Genomic DNA, 24,907 nt, shown 5'->3' with positions numbered 1-24,907 from the left:
GCCTCTGCAATTCTACGAGCCTCTTCTTTTTTTTATATGGCATTGCCACTCCGTTTAGTAGCATCTACTAATTTGGAACTTAATTTAAAAGTCATATTTCAATCCAAACAATTTCAGGATGCCCTATTGGGAGTTCCTCCACATATTAATTGACATAAAATAGATAGTTGATCCGTTTATATCTTTTATTGAATCTATTTTATGGCTTGATAAATAATTTGATAAGCTAATGATTGTTTTTTATGTTTGGTTAACCAACATGTTAACTAATCGATTATGATAAATTGGATCAGATTTTATAAAATTTTCTTCTATAGTATCTCGATGTGACATGAATCCGAGAGATGGTTGAAGAATTAGTTTTCTTTCCAAAATAGTTAAAAAATGAATTACTTATTTTAGCTTTTTGACCCAGATGAATCTCGAAAGATATGAAAGATCACCCTCCAAATCATATATGCGACTTTCATCAAATACGACTTTCTACGTAAGATTGAGTATAAAATTCTGTTTACTTATATTAAATTGAGTATTTATTTTCCTCTTTTTTTCTACTAGATTAATAATCCTATATTTTACATATCGATACAGTCGAGTCCTTAGGTTTTTAAAATAATATCAAGTAAAATGAAGTGCTTCAAATTATCGTTATTTAACTCGGGCCTATTCTAAAAAAAGTTGAGGTATTTTAAATTATTTGTTGACTCAGACAAAATAAGAAAAAACCTCTTAAATGATTTAAATATTAGACTCGGATAAATAATAATTTCAAATTAAATCTCTTTACAAAAAAAATCTCTTTTCTCATGCTAACATGCTTCGGTCCTTTACAAAACTTTCTTTAGGTTAGCCATACATTTCACATGTTTCTAGCAATTCACATGGCCCCATCAAATAATACAAATCTTGGATATGTAAAATCGATCTTTAATCCAAGTTTAATAACAACTTACGAGAACAATCTGCTTTCATCGTGTCGTGCGTGGAATCCACGTACACATACCCCACAGTCCTAAGTGGCATCGGTCAAATTCCATTTAATAGAGGTGAGGATGGCACATGCCATACATGACGCCATCAAATTCTTGCTCGACCGCTCACAACATGTCATGTTCATGACATGCCACCATAGGTGAGATGTGGAGGATCTTTGACCGTTCAATGTGATGAAGCTACAGCAAAGCATATCCAACGTGTATCGAGAGGATTCGAAACAGCGGCCATGCATACTATTGGGTGTGGATCCAATCTAAAGAAACTTGGATTAGATTTACTTTACAAAATTACTGTAATTATATTTTAGTTTTGGTAAATAATTATCTAATCTTCATGATTTACTGATTCAATTTTAATTCCAAATTTATCAGAATCACAATTATACATTAGTCACTAGTTTAAATTATTTATAAAAATATTTAATTTCTTGAATTTGATTTTGTTTTTTTATTTGAATAGGACACAATGAATGGACAAAAGATTTGATCGTACAATATAATATAAAAATAATTTATTTCATTTAATTAATTAATCTCAATAGGATTAAAAACTCGATATGTTTGTTTTTTTCATTATCCAACGGCCGTTACAACGAAGCAAATGTGAGTGGGCCCAGAGTTCGGGACCCGCTCCCGCACCGTGGTTGATAGGTTGGAGAGCAAGCCGGTCTGGTCCCACAGCTGTCCGTCAATGACGTAGTGGGTAATGGGCCGCTGTGTTGGGCCCGGGAGAAAAAAAAGGGAAGAAATAACTTTTCTTTTGATCTAAAAGCAGAAATCGACAGCGAGGAAAGGTTGAGAAGGGGAGCCTCCGTTTGCTTGGCTTCTGCCTCTTGTTGGCTTCGACACGTTGATCCCTCCCTCCATACCTCCCGAGTTAACTCGGTCTCCAGGAATCGCCCGGCGCTTCGAACCGACGAAGCGAATCATCGGAAGAGAGGAGAGGAGACCGCCCGAGACTGCGATTGGATCTCGCCGCTGGCGATCATGGCGTCGAACCACCCACCGGAGAACGGCGTCGACGGGGACGACGAGAGGGAGGAAGACGACGACGCCGAGGAGGAAGAAGATGAGGAGGAGCGGGAGGACGAGGAGGGGGAGCCGAGGCTCAAGTACCAGCGCCTAGGAGGCAGCGTGCCGTCCCTCCTCTCCAACGACGCCGCGGCCTCCATCGCCGTTGCCGAGCGTATGATCGCCCTCGGCACCCATGACGGCACCGTCCATATCCTCGATTTCCAGGGCAATCAGGTCGAATACATCTGACTTCCCTTTCTTTGGGCAGTTTTTGTTTCTAGCGTTGCGCTTCATTTCAAGCCTTTGATTCATTGGATTGGAGGATATAATGTTGTTATCGATTAAAGTTTGCATCTATGATCAACTATGTGTGCGGTTTAGAATCGTTTCCGTTTGCGGTAAGTTTGATCATGTCTAGAATAGGGAGACGTGCGATGATAAGTTGCCTAATTTCCCTTGCTTATCAAGATCTTGATCTGAATCCTCTTCAAAATCGCCATTGGGATCAGAATAAGTTTGTCACGTTTGCGTCCAATACATGATGTGAATCTCCAAGGAAAGACTTCTATATCCTTTTGTTGCTTGCTTTGTTTGCTACCTGTGAATTTTTTGTGTCTATTTGGTTTCTTGTTATATCCTATTCTTTCAGCTCAAACGACACTATCCTGTACTTGCGTCCTCACATTGCTTCAACGTTGTTTGTTCAGACAGTGACTAGAATTGCACCTATATCATGATCAACTTTTAAGTTGACCCATGGCAGATGATCTCTACTGGATGATCTTGTGTTCAACTCCAGAAATTGTTATTGCATATTCACAGGTTCTGATTTAAGTCAGGAGAACTGCTATTCAAATAAAACTAATTTCATCACTTATTCTTTTTTTAAATTAAGCATTGAAATTTTAATTGCATTTGGCGCTAATTTGACATTCCATCCTCTTTCTTATGACCTATGGGAATGATTTATCATCAATATCTTAGGATGATCGTTATTTGTATCAATCAACAGAAATTATGAATGTTTCTTGCATTTCTTTGCCTGAAAGATTAGTCGAGTCGATTGGAACCATCCAAAATCAGTTGATCTGTGATCCTTTGAATGATCACAATCATCCAATGGCAGCTTCAAGGAAAAAAGAGAGAGAGCAAAGATGAAAGGAAGAAGGCTGTTTATAATGGCAGCATGAACTGCCAGGTCTGGTAGGTTGCAGCGAAACACAAAAGGAAGAAAGAGGAGGGGAGGTTTAACATATAAGAGGTGAGAGTGAGAGTCTGTCAATCTTCTCCAACTGTACTTATAATTGAGGTGAAGATCTTGTTCAATTTTACGTTTGAGATCTATCCTTCCAGATCTTACATATCAATAGTCGACTGATATGAGCCCCACTGTCATCTGTGTGCTCCACCTGCCTCCTTAGTTATTTTCTCTAGAACTTTTGTGAACGTTCTTCTCTTATTTAGAGGTTGTGCTGTCTACTGCTATCCTCCCTAACACATGTTGCTCCAACTTGGATAATTTTTGTGTTTACAGGTTAAAGAATATGCTGCTCATACAGCCACTGTGAATGATATTAGTTTTGATTCAGAAGGTGAATATGTTGGTAGCTGTTCAGATGATGGATCTGTGGTGGTAAATGGCCTCTTCACTGATGAAAGATTAAAATTTGAGTATCACCGCCCCATGAAAACCATAGCTCTAGATCCCGACTTTTCACGTAAACCCTCAAGGAGATTTGTTACAGGCGGTTTGGCTGGTCAACTTTTTTTGAACCTGAAAAATTGGCTAGGATATGGTAAACAGGTTTGTTTTGCGTTCCAAAAGTTTCTATAGCAGAGCTGTAATACTTCGAGGAAACTGTGACATTATCTCTTTTTCTTTTTGTTCCTCTTTTTCCATACAGGTTCTTCATGATGGTGAAGGTCCAATACATGCTGTTAAATGGAGAACAAATCTCATTGCTTGGGCTAATGATGCAGGGGTGAAAATCTATGACATGGCAAACAATCAACGTATCTCATTTATTGAGAGGCCACGAGGGAGCCCACGACCTGAGCTTTTACTTCCCCACTTGGTTTGGCAGGTTTGTCCAATGCAACCACATAAGCAGTTTCAATAACATGGTCTCAAAACCGGTAGGATATGGTGCATACTGGCCACTATTTACCGATTTGAGGAAGGCCCAATTCCGAAACATATATTGGTATTTAACTTATTGTTATTTTCTTTGGATGATATCGGGCATTACTAGTTAGTATACCACCCAGTATACCTGTATTATACTGGTCCAGTAGATCATCGAAATTGGTATTGGACCGATATTTAAAAAGTTGCTATATACTAGATTCTTATCCAATGTTATTAAAATAAATCATATAATGTGGAAAGAGATGCAGTTATTTAGTCAGCCCAAGATTGATATTTATTTGACACAAATAACATGCTACAGTAGCAGATTAGGCGTATGCTTCAGTTAATATCAATTTTTTGGGATTTAATGAAATTATTATTGAGGTTGGGGTTTGGCTTAATGATAAAGTTGCTCTGCTGTAAATTGATAATTATTTAATTAGTTCATCTTGTGGTAGGGATTGCTCGAGATCAAGGGAAAGGTTAGGTATGTTTGAATTTATTGAGACCCCATGAATGAAGCAGCCATGTGCTCAAAGTTGCTTAAGTTTTTTATCATATTTGATATTAGAAAGTAATTTTTTTTATTTTCAAGGACAAAATGTTATGCATTTCAAGTATTGAAATTTCATACCATATCAAGGTTTTGAGTTTCGCTCGGTACAGTACGGTACTATGTGCCGAGTGGTACACTAGGGTGTGCCGAGCAATATACTTAATTTAAGCGTAAAATCCTTTAAAAATACCTGAAAATTTTAAAAAAAAGTTATGATAGAGTTTTTAAGTTAGAAATAAATATAGTAATAGTATAAGTTTAGCAAAATCAATGTAAATTAAGTAAGAATAGTATCACATATCTTTTACGGACTTTAAGAAATAACCTTGTGCAAGGTTCGTATTTCGATTCGTTACTGATTGCTCTTCTATGAATATTTAAATATCTACAGAAAATTCATTTGAATTTTCAATTCACAAATCGTTGCTTTGTAGAGTTTAGGAGAGTATACATGTGAGAAAAAATGAGTTTGAGGTAGTTTAAGAGAGTGTGAGAGTGGGGGGAGAAGATGAGTTTAAAAACCCATGAGAAAGGGCTCCAACGGTCAGAGCACTGTTACAGATCGGTAACGATCGAAATCGACCATTACCGAGCTGTGCCGAGTGGTAATGGTCGAAATCGACCGTTACCGAGCTGTGTTGGGCAGTAACGGTCAAAATTTCGACCGTTACCGTCTGATATACCCCCGTATTGTCAGATACGAGGTGATATTGAGTGTTCCGCCCGGTAGCGGGCAGTCCACGTATCGGTATGCTGTCGGACCGGTACATACTACTCGTACCAAACGGTATTATTCGAAATTAAAAGCCCTGATGCATTTTTGTGTATCTAATAACTTCGAGGATTGATTTATTTCATTTGGATGTAGACTTTTCCAAAATGCTTATTATGTGTAATGGAGATTTATTGACACTAATATCATTGTTGGAGTCCCAGAAGTAACATAATTTGTTTTAGTACTTTATTTAGGAGACAGAGAGCTTGTTTGCACTGGATGTTTCTTTTAATTCATATCTTTTGGAGGGTTATGGACACTAGGGCGGTTATTTAGTTGGACATGGTATTTTCTTGATGGTGATAGAATAGAGTCAATTGCACCAAGGAGAACATTTTTTTTATTGTAGTGACAAAAGAAAAAATAGTCATAAAATTACTGTTTCATTTTTATAATTAATTTGATTTAGAGTTCTTGCTTTTATATTTCTTTCTTAAATCTGCACTGCAGAATCCAAAGTTACATTCTAATCACTTTTTTGACTTGCCTAGGATGACACTCTCTTGGTTGTTGGCTGGGGAACATGTGTGAAAATTGCAGCAATTAAGACCAACCCATCTAATGGAGCAAATGGGCTACAAAGGACAATCTCCATATCTAGTGCAAAGTATGTGGATATTGTGGCATCTTTTCAGACTAGCTACTATATATCTGGTATTGCTCCTTTTGGTGATACTCTAGTTGTACTCGCTTACATTCCGGAGGAGAATGCAGAAAAGGACTTTAGAAGTACTGTGCCATCCCGTCAGGTAATTGTGCTGCAGCAATGTTGATCATGAACTATATAGAAATTTTATTAATTCACACTCAATTGTCTCCATTTTCATTCTTTGGGTAGTTCATAACTCTCTGTAGTTAATCATGTTGTGGCTTTACTATACTACAATAACAGATTGAATATCATTTGGCATTTCCTTTGCAAGTTGAACTTTCATTGTTAGCCTTCTCATCTCCTTATGCTTTTTGGATGTTGTATTGCTCTTTTGTCTGGACATTCTTTTTGTTTGGGAAAAGTGTTATTCATGGAACTTAAAGGCTAATCTAATTTATTTGTATGTGATATTTCCTTAAATTGGTCAAAAGATTTCAACGTTGGCTTGATATTAGAAAATAAGGGGCATCACTGTTCCTTTTTCCTCCTTTTCATGCTTTTCAAATGCTAGTGGAAAGATGATAATGTGTTTCACTTGATTGACCAACTTGTTACCTTTTGTTTTTGTTATTGGTTTTTCTTTTATAGCAAATATATTTACAAGTCTTAGTATTGATTTGGTATGAAGTTTCACAATATTGCCAAAAGCTATGGGCATGACATACTAACATATGCTAGGTCCTTTTCCATTTTACTTGGTCTGGATTGGTTTTGTAGTAATAGCTACTAGACATGTTCAAGACATTCAAGATCTCTTACTCTTTAATAGTTTAAACACTGATGACAGTCATACTTATAAGTCAAATATAAATGAAGTGATGGACCGTTATAATAGGGATACAAATTAGGAAAGTTTAGAATATATAAAGATCCAATTGGATGATGCAATTGCTCGAGGATGCTGGGATATGGACATTGACCAAAGCAATGAGTCCGGCGCAATATGTAAAAAGTACAGTCTGACAAGTGTTAAAACAGGTAAATGACTAGGAATTTGAACCTTGATTTTGAGATAATCTTAGCAATCTCTAAAAACATTCTGTAACATGATTACTTTACTATTTCATTAATATGCCCTTGATCATTGATTATAATGTGGTACCTTCATCAATGCTATTAATGATTCTTCTTGTACCAATCTGCCCTATTAATTGACATGCACTTTCTGTAAAGTAGCCACAAGCTCTGCGAACATTTTAGGACATTAAAGACTAGAGTGAATATGACCTACAATTATGGTGGTAGTGTGAATAACATTTCTTTCTTGTCTCTTTTCTTTGTTGATCTTTTAGATCAACCTGCCATAGTATTTCACTGATAATGGATAAGTACTATTAGGGAGGGCTACAGGCTGCTATATTTGATTCATGAGGATAAGAAATAGATATTAACAATACTTCTCTCATATTATTTGCAAATTATTGGTACAAGTACTGATAGAAGAGGCTTACATGCACGTTATATGATGAGTAGTTCTAGATGGTGTTTGGTTAGCAAGATTTGATCATTGGAACCCAATTCAGAATGAGCAATTTGAATTCCTTATTTTGGTTGGGGCAATAGATCAGGGAAATTCATATTTTTCTTCTGGAAGGATTTAAAATTCTAATGGAAGAGCTTCTAGTGTCAAAAGCAAGGTTCTCAATTTCAGTCCGTATCGAAGCATACCGACAATATGCCGAGGCATACCGGCGGTACGCCCAAAAGGAACTGAAAAATCTCCAAAAATACCGAGGCCTACCAACCAGTACTCCTCGGTAACGATCGAAATTTGGGGCATACCGATCGGTACACCTCGGTAACAGTCGAAATTCGAGGCATATACCGATCGATGTGCCTCGGTAATGATCAGATTTTGAACGTTACCACTCGGTATAGATCTCGTATCACCCGATAGAGGGCGGTCCGCGTATCGGTATCCTCTCAGACCAATATGTACCACCCGTACTGGGTGGTACACAGAAATTGAGAACCCCGGTCAAAAGTATCTTTTTTAAATCGCAATAAATCAATTATGTCCTTCCTTCTATATAATTATACATCTCTTTATAACCAGATTTTTGTAATCAATCTTATTATTTTTTTACTATTATTAATAATCCATTTTGTATGTGTTTATTCATTGGCTTCTATTATTTAAATATCTCTACCTTTACATGCATATAATATATAAAATATTTATTATAGCTATTGCATATTATGATTATGATCATTGAATAAAAAAAATAAAACATAGTAAATGTTTAACACACAATCTAACTCAATAATGAATAAAAATATTATATATGAATAATTATTTAATTATAAATATTCATATGTTAAATATTAATTATTGGTAAAATGAAATTAATAATGTGCTTCTATTTTAATTTTGATTTCAATTCTGGCTTTGTAGTGTTTGTTTACTTCTAGGCTTCAAGCACAACTTTTGCATGACAAGCTGTTGTTTGAAATTTGTTGTAGGGAACTGCACAGAGACCTGAAATACGAATAGTCACATGGAAAAATGATGAGCTAACAACTGATGCTTTGCCTGTCCATGGTTATGAGCATTATAAAGCAAAGGACTATTCCCTTGCACATGCTCCATTCTCAGGTTTTTAACCTCTCATTTCAAGTAATATAAGTAAATATGTGAGCACGAAAAAAAAAAGAAACTATGTGAGCAAGACTAATTTTATGTTGCTTGTGCTTTTGAATGTAGGAAGCAGCTATGCAGGAGGTCAGTGGGCTGCTGGTGATGAACCATTGTACTATATAGTATCACCCAAGGATGTTGTAATTGCAAGACCTAGGTTCGTGGTCTTTAAGTGTGCATGTCTTTTTAAATCAAAACTTGTGCTTTTCTTTGAAATTAATTTTAAACTGTTGAAGAGCTAAATGTGAGGATCCATGTAGCTGAACGTAACCATGTCAGACTCGAGGTTTTTGTTCTTTATAACCCTTTAACTGTTCAAGAGCTAAATAGTTGGAAATTATTTATCTGAATCTACTTATTTTTGACATTAGGCTTTAGTTCTTCCTTCACTTCTTGTAATTGTTAAATGTTGTTTTCAAGGCACGGTGCCCTTTAACTCATTTCCTTTTTTAAAAATAAATTATAATATTGTAATTTGTGCATTTGAAACTTAAGTTGATATAATAGTATAATACATTAATTTTTATCGTCTGTTTAAATTTATTTGTTTGTTGCGGTTAAGATTATTGTCTACCAATATTAAGTCAATCATATTTGTGTGTCATATAAGGTTGTAACTTGTCATTATTAACTGTAAGTTTTAATGGCCAGAGATGCTGAAGATCATATTTCTTGGCTTCTTCAACATGGTTGGCATGAAAAAGCTTTAGCTGCAGTTGAAGCAGGTCAAGGACGAACTGAGCTTCTTGATGAGGTATTCTATTTTGGCAATCCTTTTTTTTATCAATTGACCATTTTATAATTAATCAGGTGGCTGATGCAAACAAACTCATCTGACACTTGGGCCTTTGTTAAAAATGTCTGCTACTTATTAATTTTGTATTCTTATTTTTTTATTTCTAATTGGAGGATCTGCATTTGTGATACTTAAGTAAGACATGCACTTTGCTGATCTATTCTAGTCCTTGCCAAGTGCTTATATAAAGCTCTTAAGTATTGAGCAATTTTCTCAGAATGGTATTTATCTAGCATATGCAAACTTTCTCCGTATTTACTTATGAAGGAAAGAAAACAAAGAATGATCAGTTTGACTTTTATTTTGAGAAGAGTTTGAACTTTGAAATGCCACTGAATTTCAGGGTAGTTGAGAGCTAGCAAAGTTTCAGGATACTTGTGAACTTTATATTTCTTATGTATAGCTTTCTTCTATTTTGATGTTTTAAGTCTCCTGAAATAGAATTCACTATTCGTGAGATGGGCAAACGAACATAAAAAAGGCCAGTCACCATGAACCATAATAATTTTGAGTTGCAAATGTTATGGAAACTAAAGTGTAAATTTGAGTACTGCATAATATGCAAGTGGGATGTTAATTGCTTAGTATCCTCTCAAAATTTGACAAAATACCTTTTGACAATGATGTTTAGACTTCAGAGTCCTTTAGTTTTTAATATGCAGGGCTTCCTTAAATATTATGTTCATTGTCCTTGATTGAGACACGATCTCTTTCCATTCTGTAGAAGTTAATCATCATAATATCCAATCATCTCCTAACTATTTTAATTTGTGGACTGGTTCCATAGTTTCTTACTGACTCTCAATATTAGAACACAATTTTCATCATTTAAAGTGGAACCCAGTTTTTTAATCTGATTCTGTGAAAAATTTGTGGATAATAACTTGAATGCCAGGTGGGTTCAAGATACCTTGACCATTTAATTATCGAAAGGAAGTATGCAGAGGCTGCATCTTTGTGTCCTAAATTACTTCGAAGTTCTGCTTCAGCATGGGAAAGGTTTGTTAAAGCCCCAAACTGTATTTATGCTGGTATGTTTCAATGTAATAACATGTATTTTTCCTTGGTAGATGGGTTTTCCACTTTGCTCATCTTCGCCAGCTTCCTGTTTTGGTTCCTTATATGCCTATTGAAAATCCACAACTGAGTGATACTGCTTATGAGGTACGTATGTTAGATCTATCTACCAAGAATTACCATGCTAGTTGGCATATGTTAGCATGGGTTGGCATGAACCATACCAAAAAGATATAGACACCTGCCAAGCTGACTAATGCTGAAGGTACTGATGTGGCTAAGACAAATTTGTTGTCCATGCTAGGTAGCACAAGGCCATGGTGATCAACATGGCATGATTTGTGCCCAAAAGTATTGCAATACCATCGTGCTACAAAACAACAATATTTGCTATTTTGCAAACTTCATTTTGTGACTTATTGTATGATTTGCTAAGTGCAGTTAGATGTATACAACATGCAGATTGCACTTGTTTCATTAGCTACCAATCCATCTTTTCACAAGCTTCTATTATCAACAATCAAATCGTGGCCAAATGCACTGTATTCTTCAATGCCTGTTATCTCTGCAATTGAACCTCAGCTTAATACATCATCCATGACTGATTTTCTAAAGGAGGTAAAATTTACAATTTGTTTGTATTGTTCTTATCTTGGCGACATTTGTGATTTACTAATTCTTTGTGACAGGCATTAGCTGAATTGTACATTATTAATACTCAATATGAGAAGGCTTTTGTGTTATACGCTGATGTAAGTTTAACAGTTTTCACAGTCCCTGCATATCTGTGTTTTTGCATGCATGCCTTTGAGGCACATTTCAACTAGCTACAAAGGAAGAACCTGGAAATTCATGCTGACATTTATTAACATCAACATTCAGCTGTGATTTGAGTGTTTGTTGATCATGTCTATCTGTATATCTTTACAGTTGATGAAGCCCGAGATATTCGACTTCATTGAAAAACATAGTCTACACGATGCAATACATGACAAGGTATGTTAATTTTTTCTGCATGAAAAACAAAATCATGCAATAGTGAACTGTTGGATGTTATGATAAAAATCTTTATTGGGATCCATTTCCTGAACAAGTCTTCAACTTCTCAAAAGATTCTCAATAATGAACAATACATGGTCTCAACATATTCCTCACAGGAGATTGATATAACATAGCAGTGCAACATAAAATAATTATTATTTTTATACAGAGAATGGGTAGATATTTGTAAATAGTGGCTTTACTTTGCATTGTTCAGTCCCCATATATAAACCTTTAGTACAAATAGTGTCTATACAAAGGAAATTTAAGTTTATTACATGAGTAATGACTTCACTAGCTGGATCAAGCCAACATACTTATTTGGAAGAGAAAAAATAGAATTATCACATGCACTTGCATAATAATGGATTTGACTACAACATCTATTTCTAATCTGAATTCTTTTTAGCATATTGTTGCATAAGGTCATTTGCAAACGTAAGAATTCTTGTTTCCAATGCATTGAATTAGTTTAAGCCTTAAGGATATATTCAATACTTTGTATTTGTTCAAAACTAGTATGTCACAAGAAATGTCTTCCTGGTTGGCACATGTCAGTGTGAGTTGAAATCGTGAAGAAGGCATTAGCATCAATCAAACTATGATGCCAACATATGGCTAAACAAATCTTTGGCCTTGCACATAGAGTTGTGTGGATCATCACAACACAATCCATTATCGTGATGGTGCTTTTTTATGTATTTATTTGTTAGATTATAGGCAATGGCAGCCCTTCATGCTTGGGCTCATCCCTACGTCACATATACTCTCCATAGTCGAGACTGAATAATCACATGAGACCATGAAAGTTGGGCTGTTAACATATGGAACCCACTATTGGACACCAATCTCCATGGTTTGAACCAAATGCATCATATCCTGACCAAATTAATGCATAATATGATGTTTTCAGATTTTTTTGATATGCGCGGTGCACACTGCAAACTGCAAAGTACTAGCAACAGGAATGGCATACACTTACTAAAGTACACATATATAGTACATTATCTAGAATATCATATGCAAGCAGAGAAAGGTACATGCCCCATTCAACATTTACAGGAGAAATAGTGATCAAGTTATCAGGTTTAATTAAAACATAAAGAACGCCTAAGTTACAAAGTCAACACAGTAGAAAATACTAGAGAGATTAAAACTGAGTTTTGAAAATAATATGATAACTTAAGCAGCATTTAGATTAACATAATGGAAAAGATTAGAAAATATATCATTTATGTTCAATGGAAATTTGCAACGTAAACTTAATATCCTAACCGACTCTTTAACTTAGATGCTGACTAGCTCTGGAATTTGGCTAGGTAGAACTTATGCTTAAAACTAAATTGAAGACCATGTTGGACTTTCTACTTTTTGAGCTCTCTGGCATGTAAAGTACTTTCTAATTTGAAGGGCATCCTTTTTGCCCTTCGGTTTTCCATTGGCTGTCCTCAGTGGGGCCATCAGACTCTAATAGAATGACTTGGAATGGGATGGCATTGAAAGACGAAGAGGGAGGTCATATGTTTTTAAAGAAGAGGAGAGAAAGGATAAGAAGGGTGCGTGTGTGAATGAAAATCCCTCTTCATTTTGTTGCCATGGAATTGAGGTACTATCCTGGTATTCTAACTTTTCAAATCATGTGCCAAAAAACCTCCTTGGAAGAGTTCATGTTGCAAAGTAGTTATACCATGATAACATGCAATATCGCACATTTACCCTCTTCCATATGGGCCTTAGTGGAACAGAGTACATAATTGACAAGAATGAACCATCACTGCAAAAAGGAGGATGTTCCAATATTTTCTGGGTTACTTAAGGGAGCACCAATGGATATCATAAATGATTTTACTTCTATAACTTCTTTTACAAAAGACCCTTGTATGATAGTTATTACTTCTTTTTGACAGTGTGTTTCTCTCTTCTTATTTTTCTCTTTGGTTATTTTTATTTGCTATATCATGCAGGTTGTAGAATTGATGACACTGGACAGTAAAAGAGCTGTACAACTCTTGATCCTACACAGGGATTTTATCCCACCATCTGAAGTTGTTGGACAACTTATAGGAGCTAGTAAAAAGTGTGATGAGAAATATTTGTTGCATTTGTACTTGCATTCACTGTTTGAGATCGATCCACAAGCTGGGAAAGAGTTTCATGATTTGCAGGTGGTTTTCTTTATCTTGTTTTTTGTCCTAAAATATTCATTTGTTGGGCAAGAAAATTGCTGGTTTTTATTTATTGAACTTTGATCACTAATTGATATTTTTGTTTTGTATTTTATATTTTTCAGTCACATCCTATTATCATGCATACAATGTTTACGAATGATTAAGTTGAATCCTTCAACCAACCACAGGTTGCATAAAGAAATTACGGGTGTGATCAAGTGCGATGTTTTGTCTTTGATCTCATCATGCATATAAAGTTCAAGATTTTCGTCATTTATTTATATCATTTTTGAATCATTCTTGTTTCCTTCAAGTTTGCAACACGATAATATATTAACTAATTTTCTTTCTAACTGTTTGTCCTAATATATGCACCCATCAGCATTTGTTTGATAAAACAACATACTCAATTCAGAATATGAGTATTACATTTTCTTTATAATGTTCGTACTGAGACATAAGTTTACATTTTTTTATAATGTGCATGGGTAACATTTATTTTGTGTTACAGGTTGACCTTTATGCAGAATATGAACCGAAGATGCTACTCCCATTTCTTCGCAGCAGTCAGCACTATAGACTAGACAAGGTTCAGCCTAATATCCCTGTGCTGGTTTGTTAATTATTCTGGTAAAATGGAAGCCTGACTAGCATCATCTCTCAGGCATACGAAATCTGTGTGAAAAAAGATCTTGTTAGAGAACAAGTATTCATTCTTGGAAGGATGGGAAATGTGAAACAAGCTCTTGCAGTCATCATCAACAAGTTGGAGGATATGGAGGAGGTATGTCCATCCATTCTTGACCTTCAGACTCCCCCTTCTCTACCTCTTTAAGTGCAGTTTCTTTTAATTGTTGTCTATTTTTCCATGACTGCTTTGGCATGTTCTTAAATCTTGAAAGCAACTGACATGAGCATCCCGAACTTCGCATGCAGGCTGTAGAATTTGTTACTATGCAGCATGATGATGATTTATGGGAGGAGTTGATCAAGCAATGTCTCCGTAAGCCTGAAATGGTACATACGAGAAGCAAACTAGGTTACATGGACATTTTCCATGATATTATATATTATGACTATAATTGTTCTTGTTTACAACAATGAGCAGATAGGAATGTTACTGGAGCACACAGTTGGTAACCTTGATCCCTTGTATATTGTCAAAAAGGTTCCGGATGGATTAGAGATCCCAAGGTGAGAATGAATAATTACTGGTATTATATTTTGCACATCTTTGCTTGTTGGACCCTCTACCTCAGGACATTAGCCTCGTGCAATTGAATCGCTTAGGTCGATCACCTGTAGGTTGATTCAGTTGCCTGCTTGGTGGGTTGTTATTTTCATTTTGTTTGGCATAACCTACCTGTTTGATAATCCATTCATCTTTTACTGTTGTACAAAAAGATTTTATCTGCATATACTAGACATCTCTGTCGCACCAAGCTGCTGGCTCTTTTCTGTCATTGTCGTTGCAATTAATTTCTATTTCCGTAAATGCTCTTAGGTTAAGGGATCGTCTTGTGAAAATCATAACTGATTATCGAACAGAAACCTCTCTGAGACATGGATGCAATGATATCCTAAAGGTGCAGTTTCTTTTTTTTTTTTTTCGTGTATTCTAACTTGTTGAATTTATTCTTCATATTTTATCTTGTCATTCAATCTTGCTTGAACACTTTTCAGACCGACTGTGTGAACCTTTTGGTCAAGTATTACAACGAAGCTCGGCGTGCGGTCCACTTGGGAATCGAAGAAGAAGGAAACAGGAACAAGGAAGAAGATACATCTTTTGGCCAGAAAGTTGAAAGAGCATCAAGCAGCATAAAGACGATGGAACTCAAGTCCAAAACTAGGGGAGGCGGCCGATGTTGCCTGTGCTTCGATCCATTTTACATTCAGAACCTCTCTGTTGTTGTCTTCTTCTGTTGCCATGCATACCATATCTCCTGCCTTATCGGTGCCTCGGATTCCATGAACGAAGCAAGTAATGCATCCGATAGCGACGATGACAGTGAGAACGACGATACCCAGCCGAGCAGGTCCCGAATGTGTTGCGTGTTGTGCACTACGGCTGGTAGATGAGTGTATTAGGCAGCGGAAGAGTGTTTTCTTTGTGGTGAGCTTATGCTTTTTCAAGTGAGCATGTGTAATTTTTATGCCTAATTGGCAAATGTGTTTTGTAGGTTAATCACTATCTTTCTAATTTGACCTCTTCCATAGCTGTTTCACCTCATTAGTCCTTGTGCTTTGGCTCTTTTAACCTTTTGGTCAAACTGACTTGCTACAAAGATTCATCCATCATCTTTAAAGATCGGGCATCACATTTGGGACTAGTCTTGTCACGACCTTAACTCCGTTGACTTGACGTGTTGGAATCACCAACCAAAAATTTTCAAATTTAAATCAATGACGGGATGCTCACTTAAAGTTTTCTCTTGCATCCAACATAGGACTTGAATGAATGTTTTTCTCTCTTTCATCGAATGTTTGACGCCATCTTTAAGATCAACATGTAATCCATCCAGAATCAATTTTATTCCGCCTTTTTCATATTGGCATCTCAATTTTAAATGAATATTATTATCTCTTTTGTTTTACATTCATTGGTAGTGTGGCGTGGGCTGCCGCCCCCCCCCTATGCTTATCTGTAGCTTTGCGTATCTGCTGTTGTCAACTCAATAATACAAACAACATCACCTAATAATGCAAAACATCCGGCAAACTCATACTTCTATCGAAGGCAAGTGTTTGTAGTTCAGTTGCAGCCTCTGTACAACTCGGTTGCATGTAATTAAGATCGTGACTGGTTATGCCACCTGAAACATGATTCTTATTTGAAAAGTATGACATACTCCTATAAAATAAATTTACATGAGCAAAAGAGAAGAATCTTGTGCTCCGCTCCAAGATTTCTGTAACTCAGAACCCGAGTCATCCAAGTCACAAAGAAACAATCTTATTTTCCTGAGCACCAGTGAAAAATAACCAAATGCGAACTCAGCTTTTCCCTTTTGGATCAGGGCAAGGAATTATACCCCATTTCTTCCGCACATCCTCCAAGTCCTCGTGAAAATGCTTCTCATAGTACACACACATTAGATCCGTGGATGCCATACCTGCCCTAAGAGCCCATGGAAAGTAATGCTGGAAGAAGAGAGCCCTTTGCTTTTCGCTAAACCTCGCTGAACCTCCAACAACTGACAGTGCACACATAGGAAGAAACATTTGCTGAAATTCAATCACTTTAAGAGCAGACTCACCTATCAGGTTCGTCGGAAGGCCAAACAGGACATGCCAGAAGTCATGCACCTCACGAGCACGTGTGGCCACATACGCCAGTTCATCTGTGTCCATGAATCGGACAGGCGGACGGTCATCCGGAGAGAAGTTTCGTGTTCCCATGAATCTTGCATAAGCGGAACCGAATGTGCTTTCTGGCAAATCCCAGGCATGTGACACTTCGGCAGATATTACACGTGGACGCTCTAGAAGAACTTCCTGAAAGAAAAGCATTCTATGATGAATCAGGTAAAACAATTAAGTTGTGACGACACTTGTGACGGAACTCATGCATGCTCCAGTCACCATTGTCAAGTGCATGAAAATACTAAGATGATTATGTTGAATCTCATGCTTATTAGAAATTTTGCTTAAGATTGTTAACAATAGACAAAGGAATTCACCCTTAGGAAGGGCTATCATCTCTTCCCATGTGGTTATGTGACTCCTACTGATCATAAGATTCAAGTGTTCGGCACCAACGCATATTTGATGCACATCAAAATTTGGCAAAAGCAAGTTTTCTTTTCCACACTTCAGAATATTGATGTTCGAAATTAAAAACTTCTGCATGTGTCTCCCAAAAAAAAATCACCTTCCCATAGAATTCTGGAGCCTCTGACTTAGAAAATGTTCCAATAAATAGGGTTTCATGTGAATTCACATGTTGTTCTCTTCCAAATCCCTATTAAGGTGCCGCCTTTGTGTGTCAAAATAATTTATTTATTGTCTTAAGCCTCTATCAGTGATCAAACTCCGACCAGAAACAGTAAAATTGTCTATATTATAAGAATCAGTCGAATATTGGTTCTGACAACCTATCAGACCTAGCACAGTCAATAAGCACACAACAAATGAATAGGCTTTAACAGGCATTACAGCTAGATGTCACAGAAGAAGAATTGCCAATAACTGAGGGTTCAACATGGAAAATTGAGGTATCCTGTAGGGTTTTTAATCCAGTTAATAAATCGATGGTCCTTATGATGCCTGCATCCACCTCTGGTTAATGTGATATATCACATATATTCTCATGTACCTATACACATGCATAAGCTTATTATTTTAAAATCTTAGGAAGTTAGTTATCTTGACCAGTCAAATACATAACTACTACGGCGTGTAAAAGATCACACTCTACAAAACTTTTACTAACATTATGTGGGACACAACATTAACTCATTACTTGAGAAATATAGAACTGATTGTTTCTTTGGTTGTCAAGTAGATGTATGTACTCACTCTGCCTTCGCTGCTATTCCTCATCCGCTCAAGTACCCGCTGAAAAGCTGGCTTCCCAGTGGTCTCACCTAGCGCAGCTATCAAATCTGCTCTTCTAGGATCCATCAAGGCACCAAGAGCTGAACCAAGAGCAACTGCTGCTTGTTGCCATCCCTTTAGAGGAATCCGTGCTCCTTCCATGATTTTGAATTTAACTTCAGACCTACTTGAAGAATGACACGGTTGTCACAAGCCAGACTTTATAATCTACAATATTAGGCCACTAATAGAGCCCAAGAATGAATTAACAAAACACCATAATAACTACAGTCAACACTAACTAAGTCCATGGTGATTATGCATATATAGCAAGAACAGATAGTCAGATACTGAAGAACACAACTTACTAAAAAAAATTATACTATAATCATTGTCTACTTCAATGGGACATTGAAAAACGATGTTGAAGAAGGTTCTCTATTTAATGGATCAGCTTAGCTTAAATCTTCCAAGAAGCAATTTCTCAACTGAATCAGGTTAATTATGTCTTCATATCTTGATGACTCTTGCTTAATGTGTATAATCCTCCATGTTTCTATTTATTGCTCTAGTCATTACTATAGCAGTGGTTGTTACAATCATTCTTATTATTATCACTCTTCTTTCAGTAAGTGAAAGAAGAGCTAACCATTTCCTTGGACTATATTTAGGTACAAACCTAATAGGCAAAAATTCTAATCTTGGAAAAACCATCTACTACATTATCTTCTACCACATTTTCTTAACGATTTCATTTACACGACTGACTATTTTGTCCTCTACAAAGTATTGGTTTGCAAAACTCTGATCCCCATGATTACCGTCATCGATCATATGATTATAATTATTTGTTATATTGTGGGGCTACAAACATTTGGCTTCCATGTCCCTTGTCTTTGATCGTTAAGTGAAGATTCTACCTTTTCATTTAGAGTACCTTCTGCCATGAAAAATTTGGACTTCAAACATAAGGGAACAATTGTGTGTTTCTTTGGAGTGACAACAAGCAATAGATGCATGAGAAGAAGGGAAATGATCCTTTAAATGCTTTGCAGTATATACAGAATCATCTGAAGGAGAAAATAAACAACAAAATAGGCCAGAATATGTTCAACAAACTCATCAGTAAAAAGGCCCAACCCAAAACGGATGAAAATTGATACACTATCGATACGTTCAACGATAAAAGGTCAGGCTTGGACTAAAATGTGTTCCTTGGAACATATTGGCATGAAATTGCTATTTTCTAAATAAAACCACCAAATTAGGTTCCTTGTGTTCAGACTCTTGATCGATTTTGCTACATCCACAAAATTCGTTCGAGGCACGGCTTCGTGAATCATCTTCTCAAATATGCAGTCCTAAACCCTATCTGCCTACTGGTATGAGTTAACAATCAGCTCTTCCATAAAGCTTAAAGCAAAAAACGAAGCATCAGTCGAATATAATGACCTCGTAAACATACAACAACAGCGATCACGTACCTTGAAGTGCTTCGAGTTCCGATCGAAACCAGAAAACCGAATTGGGGTCGTCGCCTTCTTATCCAAGCGAGGAACTGAGCGGCGATCGTAGCGATAGTAGATTCACCGATGGAAATCGGTAAGTCTACGGGCGCAGGGTTCGGGGAACAGAATTTAGTTCGTTTCCTCTTCCGAAACCACAAGACATTGCTACCCTAACCAGTATTGGCTCGTCGACCGGGCCCCAGCACCGTTCCAGTAACTCCTTAATTTCTAACAGAGGGACGCCATTCGATGATCCTCCGCTATAAGATTTGTGCTATGAACGCGATTAGACGGTCCTCCGCTATAAGATGCTTGCAAAATCTCAAGATTCGTGCTCTCAGAATAAACAATTATATATTTATATATATATATGATCTTGATCATCTAAATCATTAAGAGACAATCCAAGACAAAGAGTCGTGCTCTTCCGAAATTTCAACTTTGACATGGCGTCATACATGCAAACATGATTGCAAGAGCATAGAATTCCAACATTTGACATTTGAAATTGTCATTGGATTGATGTCACTGCCAATATTGGTAAGTCAATAATTGAACATTTAAAAGTCAAACTCCAAACACCAAACAGAAGTAGAATAACACAAGTTATTTGTTCTAAAGAATAGCACGCACAAACTATCGTTACAAGCAAAAGTAACATACCGAATGATTGAATTAAGATTAATCAATAAGCTTGTCCGTTCAACTACAAACATTGTTCTCCACTGGGTTACACATAAAAGGAACTTGGCAACCATATACCCTTGGAAATCCAATGCAAAAAATAAGCTACGATTCGGCTATCTTCTACAACCTAGCAGATTATGATCACATTAGAAGCATCCATTAATATTAGAAGTTCAATTTCAATTGAAGAAGCAAAGCCTTTTTCACATCAGAAAAGGGATTAACAAGAAATGGAGTGCTATGCATTTGGAGGCCAAAGCTTTGGGTCTTGTGTGGTATCTATGACAGCAGGAGGCAACCACTGCCACATTGCCATTCCAGGGAACCCTGCAAATGGGGCTGTTTTATCGGTTGAGGCCTGAATCTGTGGAACAAATGCAGCAGGGGCAGCAGCAGGATGGAATGCCATTGGATGTGGCAAGAAGCCTGCTGGAGGCACACTCAAGACCTTGATTTGTTGCTCTAATTTGTCCTTGTCAGCTTTCAGCCTCATCTTTTCTTCCCTCAGCTCATTCTTCTCCACCTAGACATCATAAAGGTGCATTAGAATACCAGTTACAAAAAGTAATACTTGGTCTACCGATTTATCTCACAGTAAAATTAGCTAAATAGCATGCCTAAGAAAAAACCAAGATAGTTTCATAATTCATTCAAAAAAAAAAATGTAGTTGTTAATAAAGATAGTCCCTTTCTTAATATTAAAACATTTGTGTAATTTCATCGAGTCTGTAATCCTTTAGATCCCAAAACAAATCTTAAGCCAACACTGTAAACATAATCTAAGCATACATAACCAAACAAAATTTCCCATGGTGATCTTAGCCATCCTGGTTCTCTGAGATCTGTCCTTACACAATCTCCGAAGAATCTTCATCGGGACAGTCTAGAAAGAAAAATAAATAATTACTCAATCCTATAACCTGTGTGCAGATAAATAGCGAAAAACAATATCAAGACCATGTGACTATCCCTCCATCCATATCTCTTCTGAAACCCGATGGGTCTGTCTTTGATTCTCCTTTCACTATAGATAGAAAAAAGGAACAGTGGAACAGAAGGGCTCAACAGAGATGCATCATGAAATACCATATTCCAATTTGTAAGATGCTTGTTAGAAGCCATAGTAATTCGTAGGCAGGAAAAAGATTAAAAAAAAGAAACATGACTGTAAACCACACCTTCAGATCCTTAATTGCTTCATGAAGCTTTTCATTTGATTCCTTAAGTTCTTGTGCTTCTGCTCTTAACTGCATCAACACGCGAGTTGCATCACCTAAAATACTTGCTTTGTCAGCTCTTGGAGGTCTATTGGGATCAAGGACTGAACTCAATTCATGGAACCTAAAAAATCATTCAAAATCATTTGCAACACAAGATTAGGGTCTAGCAACGAACCAAAAAAACATGTACCAAACAAATGCTACGCTTGCATTTTTTTCTTTTAAAGTGAGATACCTCTCATTTAACCTATCCCGTCGTACTTTTTCACGACAGGCTTTAGACTTTGATGTATGTGGCTCATTTCTTGCCCTGAAAAAATCATAGAATTTTTTTTTGATTAACTCCCCAAAAATTTGAACATAAATTTAAAGAATAAACCAATAACAACCTTAGCAAGTGACACAAGAAATAGCAGTCTTAAGAATATTTCTGTTTTTTTACATCATTAGAAAGCGTCAGAGAGAGAGAGAGAGGTACTATTGTAGCCTCAACTATGTTATCTGAATACTACAAGGTTATAAGAATGGTTCTATCGAATTATAGAGCTTTGACAGCAACCTAGTATCTTATGCAGTGCAGATTGAAGTATTGCAACTTGATCTTGCAACGGGTATGTATAGAGTTAGAAACTTCACCTTCCATCACATATGGTTCTTAGTTAAAACCATCATCCAGTCTTCATGAAACAAAACCAAAATCACTTTTTGTAAACAAAATAATTTTACTCAAGTTCATTTATTGACCTGCACCCCTTTCACAACCTCGAAGTAAGTAAAACTTCTTTGATGACAGTTGTAACTTAAATCTCCATTCAATGATGTTAGACCTCATTGCTCTCTTCTAACTTAATTTAATGAATGGAAATAATATGATTACATCCATCTCCTTAGAGCAAATATAAATCGCAGTGTCACTAAAGAACACAGTGGCATATTGAACTGTAATTTACAGTCCAAGGTTTGCCATACCGGACTGTACCGCCCGGTACGGGCAGTACGTACCGGTCCGACAGACCAGCGGTACGCGGACCGTACTGTACCGTACCGACACTGTAGCACACTGTAGCGATACTGTTGCACACTGTAGCTACACTGTAGCTGGGTGTACCGCTCGATACACCTTTGTGTACCGCTCGGTACACCGTACCGTACCGGTACCGAGCCCGGGTCGAAACACCGGTACGATACGATACGGCGAACCTTGATTTACACAACGTCACTGTTACTCCTTATGGAAGAAGTCCACACTAAACCAGACATACTAAAGCGATCTGATAAAGAGAGAAATGCTCCTAAGTTGGGCTTTAACTTTTAGTAGGAAAAGTATCAGCTATAAGAGATGCTCAAAAAGTACAAAATCCAAATGTATGAAAATAGAAAATTAAAACTTAAAACTAACACCATATTACTCCTCATAGACAATGTAAATCCATGTATAAAAAATAGGTGATTCTCCTAGTAAATTATTCACCCCGATTTCAATTATAAGATTGCTGATGCCCACATGACACTTCTTATGTACAAACACAAAAACATAAGGAACTTGAGAGGATTGTCATATTTTCCCTTTCCCAAGATTAAGGTCTACAAAATATATATCTACCGGCTGGATGAAACAAATTCATCGTACAATATATCCAAATCCAGAATCCATAGACTCTGAAATTGTAAGTTTCCCAGAATTATCAGGAAAAGAAGAGAAAATTTTACCTTTTTCCAGAGCTATTCTGCTCAAGACTGCGGAAATCCCTGTGTGTCTCTTCATTCCCCGTTCTGTTGCAATTGTCAACCCAAAAACGCGTTAGATTAGCACAAAAAGGATGTGAAACCCCACCAGAGCACCAAAACTGCCTCACCCGAGGAATCTCGGAGTAGACACAAATAAACAGACGAATCACAACCAGTGACCATGTGAAATGGATGAGAGTTAAGATTTCGGGTACCCAGCAGACGGAACCATGTCGCGGAAGCTACCAAGGGCGTACTGCAGCTCGCCATCGGAATCGCCACCGTCGATCCAAAAATCCTCAATCGGGTCCGTTCCCATAGAGGATGGAACCTTCTCCGCTTCCTCGGGAGCGATTTGGAGACCCTGATCCCGCTCCGCCACGGCTCGTCCGCGCGGCGAGGAACCAGAGGTAGAATTAGGATTTCCGGATCCCGCAGTGGCTATCGCAGGAGAATGAAACCGGGAATGAGGAGGGGAAGACGGGTTTTGCTTTCTGTGGGCTGGGTTTCGAGGGACGAGGTGGAATTACCGGTCTTTCTCCGAAACTTCCGTTATTTTTCTAAGGATCTGAACCGTCAAATGATTTCATCAACCGTGGAGTTCGTGATGGACGGTTGGGATGGCTGTGTGACCAACGAATTATTTCATATTAATGAACGGTTATAGCCAACGATGCCAAGCCCAAATTGCATATTCGTCCCCGCCACAATGTCAAATTATGTTCTTTATCAGGACAATATTTGAAATTGCTTATACGTCCTTGAAAGTGGCTTTTGTCTTAAATAGTTATATATAAATATATATACATATAAGCACCACATTGTTTAGGAAATAAAATAAAATTAATTATTTAAATTTAAATGGATATATATTAAGAAGATTTTTACTAAGTTAGAAGAGACGAGATAATTATTATTAGTAATATAAGGAGAAATAGAAGGAGAATCAAAGAATTTTACTAAAACTTTAAATAAAAACTTAAATATTATTACTTTAATTAAATAAACTTTAATGTGTACATAGTTCAATAATAACAAAATATTCACATAAAGGATCCTAAATAATTATCTTGTAATTATATATATATTTACTTATATATATATATATATATATCCATCCTTGAAAGGTGTTTGCAATTTTATATCTTAGCAGGGATGATAGTGCAAACTTTCCACGCCGCAACCAGACTCGAACATGAAGAATTACGCAGTAGTTGGATCTGCTACACGTGTCTGTGTAGAGATCTAAGCCGTCCGATCAACTTGGTTAGGTGAGTGGTTCCGGCAATTGCCACGTCTCTTTGATGAATTCACGGCACATTTATTGTGGTCAATATGTCCGCCTCGTGTGTTGTGTCGGTCACCCACTGATGATTGAATGAGTCCATGAGGATCTTCTACTATTCGAATCGAATCCGTTTCCCCTTTCATCCAATCTAAAC

General features: G+C 36.8%; 3 protein-coding genes across 5 annotated transcripts; 1 reads left to right on the top strand and 2 right to left on the bottom strand.

Annotated features, from left to right (window-relative positions):
- Positions 1 to 1,775: 1,775 nt before the first annotated feature.
- On the top strand, positions 1,776 to 16,016 carry LOC135642653 (vacuolar protein sorting-associated protein 41 homolog). Of its 2 annotated transcripts, none has more exons than XM_065158969.1 (19): positions 1,776 to 2,243; positions 3,544 to 3,813; positions 3,914 to 4,093; positions 5,963 to 6,220; positions 8,587 to 8,719; positions 8,828 to 8,918; positions 9,413 to 9,515; positions 10,453 to 10,556; positions 10,628 to 10,721; positions 11,037 to 11,192; positions 11,264 to 11,326; positions 11,505 to 11,570; positions 13,580 to 13,780; positions 14,295 to 14,372; positions 14,448 to 14,567; positions 14,720 to 14,800; positions 14,892 to 14,977; positions 15,288 to 15,369; positions 15,467 to 16,016. In XM_065158969.1, exons 1-19 carry the CDS (start codon positions 1,983 to 1,985, stop codon positions 15,863 to 15,865), a joined length of 2,826 nt encoding a protein of 941 aa, XP_065015041.1. In that variant the 5' UTR covers positions 1,776 to 1,982; the 3' UTR covers positions 15,866 to 16,016. The 2 variants fall into 2 exon arrangements, with proteins under 2 accessions (XP_065015041.1, XP_065015033.1); XM_065158961.1 differs by having other exon boundaries at positions 1,788 to 2,243; positions 11,016 to 11,192.
- Positions 16,017 to 16,496: 480 nt separating this feature from the next.
- LOC135642648 (ubiquinone biosynthesis protein COQ4 homolog, mitochondrial-like) lies at positions 16,497 to 19,992 on the bottom strand. 2 transcript variants are annotated; one of them, XM_065158953.1, is made up of 3 exons: positions 19,807 to 19,992; positions 18,305 to 18,509; positions 16,497 to 17,281 (listed from the first exon to the last, which is right to left on the bottom strand). In XM_065158953.1, exons 2-3 carry the CDS (start codon positions 18,482 to 18,484, stop codon positions 16,781 to 16,783), a joined length of 681 nt encoding a protein of 226 aa, XP_065015025.1. In that variant the 5' UTR covers positions 18,485 to 18,509; positions 19,807 to 19,992; the 3' UTR covers positions 16,497 to 16,780. The 2 variants fall into 2 exon arrangements, with proteins under 2 accessions (XP_065015025.1, XP_065015017.1); XM_065158945.1 differs by having other exon boundaries at positions 18,305 to 18,506; positions 19,807 to 19,989.
- A 498-nt stretch (positions 19,993 to 20,490) lies between these two features.
- LOC135642661 (transcription factor ILR3-like) lies at positions 20,491 to 23,970 on the bottom strand. The gene is made up of 5 exons (XM_065158981.1): positions 23,681 to 23,970; positions 23,448 to 23,510; positions 21,973 to 22,047; positions 21,696 to 21,858; positions 20,491 to 21,040 (listed from the first exon to the last, which is right to left on the bottom strand). Exons 1-5 carry the CDS (start codon positions 23,782 to 23,784, stop codon positions 20,756 to 20,758), a joined length of 690 nt encoding a protein of 229 aa, XP_065015053.1. The 5' UTR covers positions 23,785 to 23,970; the 3' UTR covers positions 20,491 to 20,755.
- Positions 23,971 to 24,907: the final 937 nt, after the last annotated feature.

The sequence above is a fragment of the Musa acuminata genome, chromosome BXJ1-4, assembly GCF_036884655.1.
Source record: "Musa acuminata AAA Group cultivar baxijiao chromosome BXJ1-4, Cavendish_Baxijiao_AAA, whole genome shotgun sequence".
NCBI classification, from domain to species: Eukaryota; Viridiplantae; Streptophyta; class Magnoliopsida; order Zingiberales; family Musaceae; genus Musa; species Musa acuminata.
This window is presented reverse-complemented; position numbering and strand designations above follow the sequence as displayed.